At 45.4% G+C, this 14,205-nt stretch overlaps 1 protein-coding gene across 1 annotated transcript in view; it reads left to right on the top strand.

The window, feature by feature from the left end:
* Nucleotides 1–14,205, top strand: part of tspan11 (tetraspanin 11) — a 51,690-nt gene that overhangs the window by 8,734 nt on the left and 28,751 nt on the right. The window contains exon 3 of the mRNA XM_041216256.1: nt 9,006–9,080. Coding sequence (XP_041072190.1) covers nt 9,006–9,080 — 75 coding nt within the window. The remainder of the gene's footprint in view (nt 1–9,005; nt 9,081–14,205) is intronic.

Below are 14,205 nucleotides of genomic sequence, written 5' to 3' on the forward strand. Positions count from 1 at the left end.
ATCCACCCAGGGGCCTCCGCATTTGCTCCTGGATCACCCACCTTGACTCCTACATCCACCCGCACCCCCCCCCCACCCTCCATAAACCAAATATCCAACCTACACACAGACGTTTCTAAAGGTCTGGTTTGCAAAGCCAGCAAACCACCCCCCCACCACCCCACCAACTTGGCAAACCTGACCCGGGGACAAAAATCTGGGCCTCAGTTTCAAACCTTCAGAAATTTACGATGCAAATGTGAGGAATTTTCGGATGCCCAATCCCTCCCATACTTGGCTCTGTTTGACACTCTTACAACTACCATCCACAAGCCTGGGTACAAATTGTAATAATTGTGAATGAGCTTAATTTGGGCTGAAAAATGTACAAACTTAATGTGGGAGTCGTTAGCTAATAAGGAATTAAAGTGGGGATATTTACCCTTTCCCCACAAATCCTATTATTTTTCAATTAATTCTTGAGATGTGGGCATTGCCGGCAATGTTGGTGTTATGCCAATTTTCGACATCAGTGCCTTGCTAGGTCATGTTGCTGTGGCACTGGAGTCACAAACAGAGGCTAATTACACAAGGATAGCAGATTTCTTTCCCTAAAGATTGTCAGGGAGGAGCCGTGCGATACCACCTCTGTTCAGAGTTCCGGTGTGGGTGGTCTATATCATTTCCAAAAACAGCATCGCTATCTTCATCCTGCACATTTTCCCTCCCTTCCTGAGGGTGTAACTCATGCTGGGTGTCAGTCTGATGGGTCATTAGCCCCGTGTACCTTTGTCCAAATGCCCACACTTTATATATAAACAGAAGATACGGCCAGGCTCTTAAAGGAATGGGGAATCACAGGAGGCCTACGTCCATTCTGGTAGAAACCTTGTTCCGATGCCCTGACTGACCCAGCCTGCCCTGAGGAATTGCATGAGCAGCACGCGGCTGGCTTGATAATCAGCAAACCCAGCACGTGTCGCTTGGTGGTACAGAGTTTGAATATTACTGAAAAAAGAGACATTTTGCTGAAGCTTTTCATCTTGCACTCAACAGGACAAATGCAAGAATGCCAAATTTCAAACAATCCCAACAATTTATACTACTGGAGAAAAGGGTGCTGATTGGTTGGCAAAATGACTCTGATTGGCCGAGGCATTGCCATGGAGACAGCGACGGGAAACTACAGGATCTATGTAGGTTCTAGCCAATCAGAGTCAACTCGCCAACCAAACGGCACCCTTTACTTCCATAATATAAATTGCTGGATTAATAGCAGCAAGGTCAGGAAGAGACCCTTAAGTGATCATGAATTGCTCAGTCAAGGGCCTCAATTGGTGGCAGGACAGGCAGACCATCCACGGGCCTTCCTGCCACATACTAAATCAGGGTGGAGGTGGGAAGGCAGCGGGATGCTCGGCTGTCACTCTCCCACCCGATTAAATGCCTTCCCTGCCCCCAAACTTGCGCCATGAGGGTAGAAGATTCTGCCCGCGTCTGGCCCCAACCCGGCTGGCAGTCAAAAACCTGGCCCATGATTTTGGAACAGGGGGTAAAAAGCTTTAAGACTCCACTTTGTGGGGGCTTAAAAGTTAATTAGGCTTGGCCTCAAATATAATCCTGTCCATTGAGTAAAGATTTAAAAGTGTATAAAAGCAGGGAAGTTGGGTTTGAGATATAATTGGATGGTCTATTTATGTAAAATCCCAGGTGTGATTGTGCTAGAACTTCCTGCGCTGCTTCCCAAACCTGGCTGAGTTGTCCCAGATAATTTGAAAGATGAGCTGTCAAAGTGCCAAAACCATTTGTCTCTTTTGTTGTTTTTTTTATCCTCCTCTTTAACACTGGAGAGTTTATTATAACACATGCTGAGTATTTTTAGAATTTGAGAAGGTTGTGCAACTAGAGAAGGGAAAAGAGTAAGTGGTTCCTCATAAAATTTTGTTAACTTTGAACCACTTTCACTTAATATTCTAAAACCTCAAACTTGGCATGTGCTATTATTAACAACCAGCCCCCGTGACCACTTTTTGCCTTTTCATCTATTTGCCTATACACAGGGGCACACTTGTGACTCCAGACTCTGGTAACACCGGTTCCACATTTTTCTGGTGCCAGCCCACAGCTTATCAGAATTTTTTCTAACTTTCAAAACGTGCTGGGGTGGGATTAGCACTCTCAAGCTCTGGATTATTAGCCTGGTTTCTAGCCAGTGCTTTCAATTGGATTTCAGTCATTTTTCAGACTGGCTGCTTCGCTTTATCCAGTATCCCGGTCCCGTGTATCTGTTTGTACTTCGCTCTTAGGGAATGGAAGATTTTCTCGTGTAAGGTGCCAACTGTTGGCACCAAGTGGTTTCACATCAAGAATGGCAAAGTCAACTGTAGGATAAAGCTTTCCCTAATCTTCCCAACAGGGTGCACTAACTGCCAAAGAACAGTCTTGATACACTGTTCCTGTTCCCCATGTGAGGAATCAGATTGCCTGCTTTGTTCTGACTTGCATTGAAACTTCTAAATCTCATTTCACTGTGACTTCCTTGGCCGGAGAGAGGAGACGCCAATCCCAGCCAAAATGCATGGCGGGGGTTGGGGGGGGTGGGGGGGGGGGGTGTGGGGTGGTGGGTGGATACTCCCTGGTCTCTCCTTGATAAACTGGTTGTCATGTGGAATTATCTACCGCATCATTTGTTCAAGCGTGTTTCAGGGATGGGATCTCCTGGACGTATCTAAAAGTATTTTTGTGCTTTGCTTTGGGCTTTGCAAGTATGGGCTGGTTGAGTACGGTCTGTACTCTGCCTATTACGAGCAACCGAAGGAACATGTTAGATATGATTCCGCAATTGGGCAGCACTTGCTGAAAAATCCTGAGTGCGCTAATGGCTACACTAACAACCGATTTAAGATAATCAGTTGAGCTCTTAATGAAGCGACATACATTCATACACAGGGGAAAAATATGAAAAAAACATGTCTAAGCATTGTGCCCTTTTTGAATTACTGGGAGCTTTGGGAGCCTATAGTTCCTGTTGCTTACTCGATGGCAATGACTCGGCCAATCAGAGTTAATTTGCCAACCAATCAGCGCCCTTTTCTCCTGTAGTATAAATTGTTGTGATTGTTTGAAATTTGGCATTCTTGCATTTGTCCTGATGAATGCAAGATGAAAAGCTTCAGCAACATGTCTCTCTTTTCAGCAAGATTTAAGTCCTGTACTACTCTCACTTCATTGTGGGGTTATCTTCCTCCCTGCAGCTATCTTGGACCTTGTCACCATCTGACTGAGAGGCAACCCTTATGTGCAAATTATCTATCAGTTTTCACTTCTTTCTAGGTTTTAAACAAAACAACTTATTTTTTGGCCGCTCAACTCATTAACTCCGAGAGGAGACTGAATTCTAGACTTTTGTCGTCCACTAGCTATTCTCCCTCCCCAGTGTGCAAAATTCCCTCATTCTTATTCAGTCCTCGGAAGTTTACTCTGTGCTTCCTTCCCACCTCTGGCAAAAAGGCCACACCTGAAAGCGCGGACTTGTTCAGGTGTCAATAGACGTGTGTTTCCAGCAATTCTTTTCCTTTTTTTAAATTCCTGATTTTCTGCAATTGCAGTTTTATTTTCCCCTTCTCGACTGTCGAAATGCATCTCAGCACACTGCTTTCTGTACCAGGGTGACGGGCTTGTTCTCTTTGGCACTGTAAGCTGTCCTGGTCAAGGCTTTGCTCGGTGAGGTGTGAGCTCTGTTTAGTCAAGTTAGCCCTTCAAGAGCCGTCCTGTCAGTCACAGGCAGCAGGAGTTAACATTATTTGCTGAGGCCAAAGTGCTATTTTTGTCCCTCTGGCAACTGCAAAACAGAAATGGGGCAGATGAAATTTAATGTACAAAAGTATGAACTTATACATTTTGGTAGGAAGAAGGAGAAGAGGCAATATAAAAGTAATATAATTTTAATGAGGGTACAAACAGACACCTGGGGATGCACATAAACAAACCTTTAATGGTGGTAAGACAAGTGGAGAATGCAGTTGAATAAAGCATATTACTTTATGAATAGAGGCATAGAGTACAAAAGCAAGGGAGCAGTGCTATATCTTTATAAAACGCTGGTTAGGCCTCAGCTGGAGCATTGCATCCAATCTGGGCACCACACTTTAGGAGGGATGTCAATGAAACGCCTTGGAGACGGGGCAGATTTACTAGAATGGTGCTACAGATGAGGGATTTCAGTTACATGGGGAGACTAAAGAAGCCTGGTTTGCACTCCTTGGAGTAGGGAATGTTAAGAGGACATTTAATACAGGCATTCAAAATCATGACAGAATCTGACAGCTGACCGATAGCACGCGTGGGTTCTAAATCCCATCCTTGTTGCCAGTTGTAATAAACTTGATGTATTGGCAAGGTTTCCTAATTGAAACAGCTTTATTTACGGAGCTCTTGTAGAAGCTACATGCGTGAGCCAGGTCCACCCCTAATGGCCGTGCCTTCAGCTGCCAAGGCCCAAACTCTGAATTCCCTCGCTAACCCTCCCATCTCCCTCTACCTCTCTTTCCTCCTGTAAGACGCCCCTCAAAACCTACCTCTGGGCATCCGACCTAATGTCTCCTACACGGCTTTGTGCTCTTGTGAAGGATCTTGGGATATCTTGCAATGTGAAAGGTGCTATACAAAGCCAGTTGTTGTTGCACAGTAGTTGGTTTTCTTTAGTCAGATATCTTGAATAGTTTGGCATTGAGCGGAGGCACAGAGGAAATTAGAATTCTTTCCTCTGATCTTTCTACCAGGCCTCCTCATTAAACTTTCTGCATTTGGCAATGGAGCTAACAGGATTGCACCACACAGAGCCAGCATGGATTCAGTGGGCTGAATGGCCTCTTTCCCTGTGTTGTAGGGTGGCCGAGTTGTGCCATTAGTGATAGAGTTGATCTGCAGACACTTCTTGGGTGGAAACTTTAAGTTTCTTTACAATGTACTCAGCAGCAACTACACGTGTACTTTCAACTCCAACTCTATCCCTACACTGACTGCTGAGGTGGCCAGCGCTACTTTCCTATTGGTTACTACAGATCATGTGATCTCTCTTAACCAATATTATTCTTAAAGGTACATTGCACACTAAATAAAACAATGATTACTACCCCCTCCATTTATGACTCTATGACATTGGTTTGTTTATTGTTCCTTGCTTTCTTTCACGCTAATGTCTCTTCTCCATGCCACAACACTCGATCCTGGAAACTCTTTCTGCCTCTACGCAGGGATCATTAAAGTCCCAATGAGATATAATTCAGGGTCAGCCTGAAATGCTAGATAAGAACGAAGCTTGCATGTGTATGATGTTTTATCAGAGCATCTCAAAGCACACAATTACTTACTGTAAAGTGGAATAACACAAATAAGTAAATGACATGTAATTTTCAGAGTTGCTTTCCTGGCTGCACTCATTTCTATTTGTGGGTCTTGTGTCCTTGATCCTCACTGCCACCTGTGTTCAAATTCACCCCCAGTTTACAATGCTTAACAAGAAAATGGAACTCAACAATGCTAAGACAAATGAGTTGTGACACCTGGCGAACCTTTGTGCCAGCTAATTATTGACACCATCTGTTGTAGACCAAGAGAAGCCAACTAAAATGAGCCAGACCAATTACTAAATCCCTATTCCAAACTTTATGTTAGTTAACTAGGAAAAATTATGGTCACGTTTGAAAACTTGATATCAGTCATATAATCGTGGAATGATACAGCACAGAAGGAGGCCATTCAGTCCATCAGCCTGTGCTGGCTCTTTGGTAAAGCTGTCTAATATATCCCACTCCCCGGCTCCAGCTCCACAGCTCAGTAAATGTCTTCTCTTCAAGTATTTACCCAACCCTTGGCTTTCACCAACCTTTCAGGCAATGCATTCCTGATCGTAGCATTCAGTGTAAAGAAACAAAGTGATTCCTCTGGCTCTTTTCCAAATATCTTAAATCTGGGTCCTTTGGTTACCAATCCTCCTGCCAGTGGAAACAGTTTCTCCTTAATTGCTCATGCATTCATGATTTTGAACACCTCTACTAAATGTCCTCTTAACATTCCCTACTCCAAGGACTGCAAACCAGGCTTCTCTAGCCTCCACATGTAATTGAAATCCCTCATCTGTAGCACCATTCTAGTAAATCTGCCCCATCTCCAAGGCGTTCATTGACATCCCTCCTAAAGTGTGGTGCCCAGATTGGATGCAATGCTCCAGCTGAGGCCTAACCAGCGTTTTATAAAGATATAGCACTGCTCCCTTGCTTTTGTACTCTATGCCTCTATTCATAAAGTAATATGCTTTATTCAACTGCATTCTCCACTTGTCTTACCACCATTAAAGGTTTGTTTATGTGCATCCCCAGGTGTCTCTGTCCTGTACCCTCATTAAAATTATATTATTTTTGATATTGCTTCTCCTCCTTCTTCCTACCAAAATATATAAATTCACACTTTTGTACATTAAATTTCATCTGCACATTTCATGGCTACTCAATCTGCATAAACAACTGCCCATTTGTTGTCTGGGTCTAACTCAGCAGTGGACAGGCCTGAAACTGAGAGCCAACTGCCTGGAGAAAGCTTGCTGATGGCGGGGGTGGGGGTGGGTGTACCTGCGACTGGGCCCTCTCTGTACCTGCACTGTCAATAATCACAACCCAATGGAACGTTCAGATACTATAGCTCACTGCTGATTGGATGTGGATGCTTCGCTTCGGAGCGGAAATTGCAACATTGTAATTCCGCGCCTCTGATTGGTTACTGCAGCTCCAGCCCGGGACTTTTAAACGATCTAGGGGCAGCCGGAGCTGGAGTAAAGGATTGTCCTTTACCCAGGACAACCCAAAACCAGGGGTGGTGGCTTATCTACATAATAACGTACACTTTTGTTAACTTCTTTAGGCAGGGAGATGTTTTGGATGCTGTAGGTGGTGACTGTGGAGATTTGAAGCTGATGTACACAAGTGACGGTTATTGAGTTTGAGCTTCCCAACTGACCAGTGATCCGATTTTGACTTCAAGCCTAAAAGCAATGCTGGAATTGCAAAGCCGTGGGTTTTATTTGAATCAAAAGAGGTTTGGTTTGGAGCCTCCTTTGCTAAAATGGCAAAGATTTCTGGCGTTCCCAGACCCACCCACTGCCGGCATTCCGTGATGTCACTTCTGCCGACGCCCCCTGGACTATGTCCAGCCAGAGTTGGTAAACCGAGTGAAGCCTCCGTGTTTTAATCCCCCCTCACCAGAGATCAGAGGGTTGCTGTTGTGGCCGCCGGCCATGAGGAGGTGATTCCCCTCCACGGGCGGGGCAGCTGTGGCCACTTTATTTAACTGAATACCTCCAAAGAGGGAACCTCAATCTGGAGGCACACTCACATCCCCCTCCCTCCAACAGCAGCAGTTATTGAGGATGTGGTGGCGTAATGGTATTGTCACTAGACTAGTAATCCAGAGACCAAGGGTAATGCTCTGGGGACTGCAGTTCGAATCCCACCACGGCAGATGGTGGAATTTGAATTCAACAAAAAAACAAATCTGGAATTTGAAAGGAAATCTGCTGTCTTTACCTGGCCTGGCCCCTGGTTGACTCTGAAATGCTACTCAGTTCTCAAGGGTGATTAGGGATGGGCAATAAATGCTGGTCTAGCCAGCAACACCCCCATCCCCATCCCACGAACAAATAAAAGAAAAGTGCCACCTCTGCCACTTGGGTTCTTGTCCTTCCAATGTTGTGGGCCCTCTGATTGGGCCTGCAGCCTCAGAGCTGCGCCAGCCCAGAGTCCACCTCTTAATTGGTTGCCTCTGGGAATATCTAACAGTCAGTTTAAGGTTGGGGCCTGGAAATGGTCCTGACTCATGTTCATAGGCTAAGAGCATATGATTCCACCCATTGAATTATTGTGGAACTGTTTAGTACACTGCACTGTGTGATGGAATCTGTGGGCAAATCTCGTAATTCTTGAGACAAACCCTAATTGAAAAGGGAAACTAAGAAAGGAACCTGCTGCTAAGGAAACTAAGACTGAAATCGAGAATTGGAAGCCAAAGCTTCTGGTTGAAACTATCTAAAAGGAGGTCGAGCCATCAGAGCTCAGTAGAGGTCGGTGAGTCCAGTGGTGCAGTACAGCCAGGCTGAAGAAGACAGAGGTTTGATTCAGAAGCTGAGAGTAAGCAAAGGTACAGTTGCTGCAGCTGTTTCTGTTATTTGAAGATAACATTGATGGATCTACACCATCCAGACTGAGTTGAGGAGATTCTGCAGATGTGTGCCATTTTTGGTGAAGACTGTGCCCGTGGAACTCAAGCTGGCTGCTGCTGTTGGCAAGGGATCAGGCTACATCCTAGAGAAGAGGAGCTGAAATTCTTCATGAGGAAGTCAGAGCTTTGAAGGACTTTGTGACTGTGTTTGATGACCTATATGCTGAGTGGACTGCTGAGCCTGTTTGTAAGATCTGTCTTAATTGTATCTGCCATTTAGTGTTTAATTTCTAGTTTATAATCAACTGCAATTCACTTGTTGATTCACTTTTACTTAATGTTCACTATGGGTTTTAGAGTAAAGATGATTAACTAAGATAGTACTTAGTGTTTGCTTTGTTTGAGTCTTGCATAGTAAAAAATCTTCTGTTTTAAACCATGGAATCTTGTGGTTTCATTCTTTTAGTAAATATCTGGGATTTTGGTTTCCATCTACTTAAAAAGAAAAGTTGCTAGTCATTACTGAGATTGCAACAATGGTAAGTTCAATAGGGAGTGAAGAATTAAAGCTTGAGGCCTATTAAATAATTAAAAATATTAATATCATCATCAAAGATAAAAATCTGGAAATTCAGTACAAACAGCTCAGCTAGTGGGGATCCTTTGTCTTTCCTTTGCTGCACAATGATGTAATTATATGCAATTCTATGTATTAAAATATGACTATATTGAAAGTTCTGTAGATAGAGCCACTTTTCATACAATATAAAAGATAAACAGGTTTATGATTGTCATTGTTTTGTTTTACTTTTCAGTACTTTTCCTTACTTCTGCTGATTTTCCTGATTGAGTTGGTGGCTGGCATTCTTGCTTGTGTTTATTATCAGCGGGTAAGTTTAAATCTTACTTCTTAAATGGGTCACATCCAGAGATAAATGTTTATGTGGGAGAATGTGCTGGTGGGATACGTTGGAGCTTGGATGCTCTGCACTGTGGACCATTAGAACCGCAGTCCAGGGCAGCAGTCTGCACACACCAAGTTCCTGTTTGCAGCTCGGTGCTAACCCAATGGATGTTCCATTGAAAAAGCATGATGCCAATTCAATGGAGCATTGGGAGACCCAGGATGGGGTCGGCCAGAGCGGGAGAGTGAGATTTTAACAAAGGGCTGCAGGAAATATGACTTTAAAAAGATAAGTTCCTGTCTTACACAAAGAATAAGAAATAAAACAGGGGATGAAATTAACCTGTGGAATTCTACAGTTTATAACTAATGCTGGATAGGAATATGCATTGCAAAGTTACATCAATGTTTGAGAATCAGCAGCAATGCTGATTCATTACCCTGCTGATCAGTAATGGCTGATCAATAAACTAATTGATCTCTAACCCTCTGCTAGGTAATTCCATGGAATCATAGGATAGTACAGCGCAAAGGAGGCCATTCGATCCATCAAGCCTGCACTGACTATTTCAAAGAGTGATCTGGTTAGTACTACTCCCTGGCTCCTTCCCTAGATCCCTGCAACTTTGTTTCCTTCAAATATTCATCCAATTCCCCTTTGAAGACTGCATTTGGATCTGCTTCCACCACCCTAACAGGAAGCACATTCCCAATCTTAATCACTCACTGTGTAAAATGAAGCTTTTCCTCATGTCACTGCTGACTCTTTTGCCAACCACCTTAAACCTGTCCCTCTCATTTTTGACCCTTCAGTATTTGGCAACAGTTTCTCTTTAATTACTTGATCTAAATCCTTCATGATTTTGAGCACCTCCATCAAGTCTTCTCTTACTCTTGTCTAAGGAGGACAACAGCTTCTCCAGTCTGTCCATGTAAGTGTAGTCCCTCATGCCTGGAACCATTCAAATAAATCTCTTCTGTAAATTCTTCTCTCCAAGAAGTTCACATCCTTTCTAAAGTCCTAGACCCGACCATCTTCAGCTGCTTCATCAATGACCTTCCTTCCATCATAAAGTCAGAAGTGGGGATGTTCACTGATGATTGCACAATGTTCAGTACCATTTGTGACTCCTCAGATACTGAAGCAGTCCATGTCCAAATGCAGCAAGACCTGGATAATATCCAGGTTTGGGCTGACATGTGGCAAGTAACATTCATGCCACACAAGTGTCAGGCAATGACCATCTCCAACAAGAGGGAATCCAACCATTGCTCCTTGACATTCAATGGCATTACCATCACTGAATCCCCCACTATCAACATTGTGGGTGTTACCATTAACCAGAAACTGAACTGGACTAGCCAAAGAAATACTGTGGGCTACAAAAGCACGTCAGAGGCTAGGAACGGTGCGATGAGTAACTCACCTCCAGACTCCCCAAAGCCTGTCCACCATCTACAAGGCACAAGTCAGGAGTGTGTTGGAATATTCCCCACTTTCCTGGATGAGTGCAGCTCCTACAGCACTGAAGAAGCTGGACACCGTCCAGGACAAAGCAGCCCAGTTGATTGGCACCCCATCCACAAACATTCACTCCCTCCACCACTGATGCAGAGCAGCAGCAGTGTGTGCCATCTACAAGATGCACTGCAGAAATTCACCAAGGCCCCTTAGACAGCACCTTCCAAAACCACGACCACTAACACCTAGAAGGACAAGGACAGCAGATAAATGGGAACACCACCACCTGGAAGTTCCCCTCCAAGTCACTCACCATCCTGACTTGGAAATATATCACCATTCCTTCACTGTCACTGGGTCAAAATCCTGGAACTCCCTCCCTAACAGCACTGTGGGTGTACCTACACCACATGGACTGCAGTGGTTCAAGAAGGCAGCTCACCACCACCTTCTCAAGGGCAACTAGGGATGGGCAATAAATGCTGGGCCCAGCCAGCGAAGCCCACATCCCGTGGATGAATTAAAAAAAAGCGCGGTGACCAGAGTTAGACACAATACTGTAGATGTGGCCGAACTAGGACTGTAAATAGAGTTAGTAGAACGTCCTTGCTTTTGTACTCTATGCCTCTCTTTATATAGCCTGTGATACAATATACTTTGTAAACTTGTCCTGCCACCTTCAGAGATTTGTGTACAATTGCTCTCCTCATTCCTTCTATATATACCACCTCACACTTGCTGTGCTGAATTTCTGCTGCCATGTGCCTGCCCATTCTGCAAGTCTGTCTTTGTCCTCTTGAAGTCTATCACTATCCTCTCAGTTGACTGGGCCACTGGGTTAGAATCCTCGAACTCCCTCCTTAACAATGCTGCGGGTGTTCCTACACCACATGGACCGCAGTGGTTCAAGGAGGTGCCCTTCTCAAGGGCAATTAGGAATGAGCAACAAACATTGCCCTTGCCAGCGACACCCACATCCCATGAGTGAATAAATTTTTAAAAAAGTTAAATTCCAAACTTATTCCCATCTGTATATTTGGAAATGTCATCATTTAGAACTACTTGCAGTTCACACATGAGGTACAACTTGAACCCAGTGCGGTGCCATGTTTAGAAGATGTCCAGGCAAGTCTGCTGGAGTGTTCGACATCTGGTGAAGTTGCTGTTAAACTCATGGAGTGGAATTTAATTCCACCCCCAGGAGAGGGCTGGGAGGCTGGGGATGCCCATCTATTCGCGTGAGAAGGCATGGGGTGGAGAGCTTGTTGCCTTCCCAACACCCCCCACAATTAATTCAGGGGCAGGAAAGGTCGAAGTCAACCTTCCCACCTGGAAGCCAGTTGAGGCCCTTACATGGCTGATTAATGGCCAATTAAGGGCCTCTTTCTACACCCCCCCATCAGTGGTGGGAGGATGGGGGCAGTACACCATGTGGACAGGTATACCCTTATGGCCTGGTCTTGGGTGGGGGCTCCTCCTGATCCAGCATCCTGTGGCCCCCAGAATGCCCCATGTGTGGCAAGTGCTGCAAGAGCAACCACCCCCCTCTCTTGCCCCTGCCCTTCACAGCAACTCCAAACTCGTCCCACACAGGGGCCTACCTGACTGGCCCCAGAGAGCCCACCTTAACCACCTGTCTTCTTGGACCTCTATCAGTGCTGCCATTCTTGGGTTTCCTGTAGTCCCAGCAGTGGCCACCACTTCTGGTGGCGCTGCTGGCATTGAAGAGATGACAGCCCTAGGATTGGTGGGCAGCTCTTGGAGGCTCTCCTCCCACGGGAAGACCTGGAAGTCCCGAAAGCAGGCAGATCACAGCGGTATTGACATGCAATCCCATCAGGATTCCTGGAAATGGCTGCAGTTGGATTGCCACTGACACTCCAGCCAATTGACAGGGCCACCACTGTGTGCAAAAATTTAGCCCCATATATTATGTGGCTCCAGCTGATGGAATCACCCTCTCTAAGTATTAAGAATGAATTGGAGAAAGAAGGCCAGAGATATATTTGAGGATTCATCTGTAGGGCTCTATTCCTGAACTCAGTGCAACGCGCAGTGAGGTACAACTGCAGGATTGCTCAGCTCTCCCAGTGAAACATCACACTGGATAAATACCACACGGGGAGCAGGATCCACTCAGGGCCATTCAATTCCTGACCTCGTTACAGCCTTGGTTCAAACATGGACAAAAGTGTTGAACTCTAGAGGTGAGGTAAGAATGACTGCCCTTGACATCAAGGCCGCATTTGACCGAGTGTGGCACCAAAGAGCCCTTGCAAGATTGGAGTCAATGGGAACCGGGGGAAAACTCTCTGCTGGTTGGAGTTATACCTAGCACAAAGGAAGATGGTTGTGGTTGGTGGAGGTCAATCATCTCAGCTCCAAGACATCACTGCAGGAGTTCCTCAGGGTAGTGTCCTCAACCCAACCATCTTCAGCTGCTTCATCAATGACCTTCCTTCCATCATAAGGTCAGAAGTGGGGATGTTCGCTGATGATTGCACAATGTTCAACACCATTCGCCACTCCTCAGATACTGAAGCAGTCCATGTCCAAATGCAGCAAGATCTGGACAATTCCCAGGCTTGAGCTGACAAGTGGCAAGTAACATTCGTGCCACACAAGTGTCAGGCAATGACCATCTCCAACAAGAGAGAATCCAACCATCACCCCTTGATGTTCAATGGCATTACCATCTCTGAATCCCCCATTATCCATATCCTGGGGGTTACCATTGATCAGTACCTGAACTGGATTAGCCATATAAATACTGTGGCTACAAAAGCAGGCCAGAGTCTAGGAATCCTGCAGCAAGTAACTCACCTCCTGACTCCCCAAAGCCTGTCCACCAACTACAAAGGCACAAATCAGGAGTGTGATGGAATACTCTCCACTTACCTGGATGAGTGCAGCTCCAACACCATTCAAGGAGTTTGACACTGTCCAGGACAAAACAGCCCACTTGATTGGCATCCCATCCACAAAACTTTCAATCCCTCCACTACCAACTCACAGTAGCGGCTGAGTGTACCATTTACATGATGCACTACAGGAACTCACCAAGCCTCCTAAGACAGCACCATCGAAACTTATGGCCACTACCATATAGAAGGACAAGGGCAGCAGATAGATGGGAACATCAGCACCTGCAAGTTCCCCTCCAAGTCACTCACCAGCCTGACTTGAAAATATATCGCTGTTCCTTCACTGTTGCTGGGGCAAAATCCTGGAACACCCTTCCTAACAGCACTGTAGATGTACCTACAACACATGGACTGCAGCAGTTCAAGAAGGCAGCTCACCACCACCTTCTCAAGGGCAATTAGGTATGGGCAATAAATGCTGGCCTAGCCAGCGACATCTACATCCCAAATGAAATTACGGAGGCTCTGGCCACAGTGTTCCACTGCTCCATGGAATATTAGAGTGGTGCCAGAGGACTGGAGAATTGCAAGTCTTAAAGCCCTGTTTATACAAAGGGGAGGTGCATGGTGGGGGGGGTTGGGGTGTAAGGGGGGGTTGGTGTCAACCCAGCAATTTCATGCCTAACTGCAGTGACCCAAAGATTTGGAGAGCTGCCAAAAGTCTGTTGACTTCGGGCAGGAATTTCTGGTCCCGCCAGCTTAATATTCTGGGGCAATATTAATTG

This window comes from Carcharodon carcharias, chromosome 21 (assembly GCF_017639515.1).
Source record: "Carcharodon carcharias isolate sCarCar2 chromosome 21, sCarCar2.pri, whole genome shotgun sequence".
Lineage (NCBI taxonomy): Eukaryota > Metazoa > Chordata > Chondrichthyes > Lamniformes > Lamnidae > Carcharodon > Carcharodon carcharias.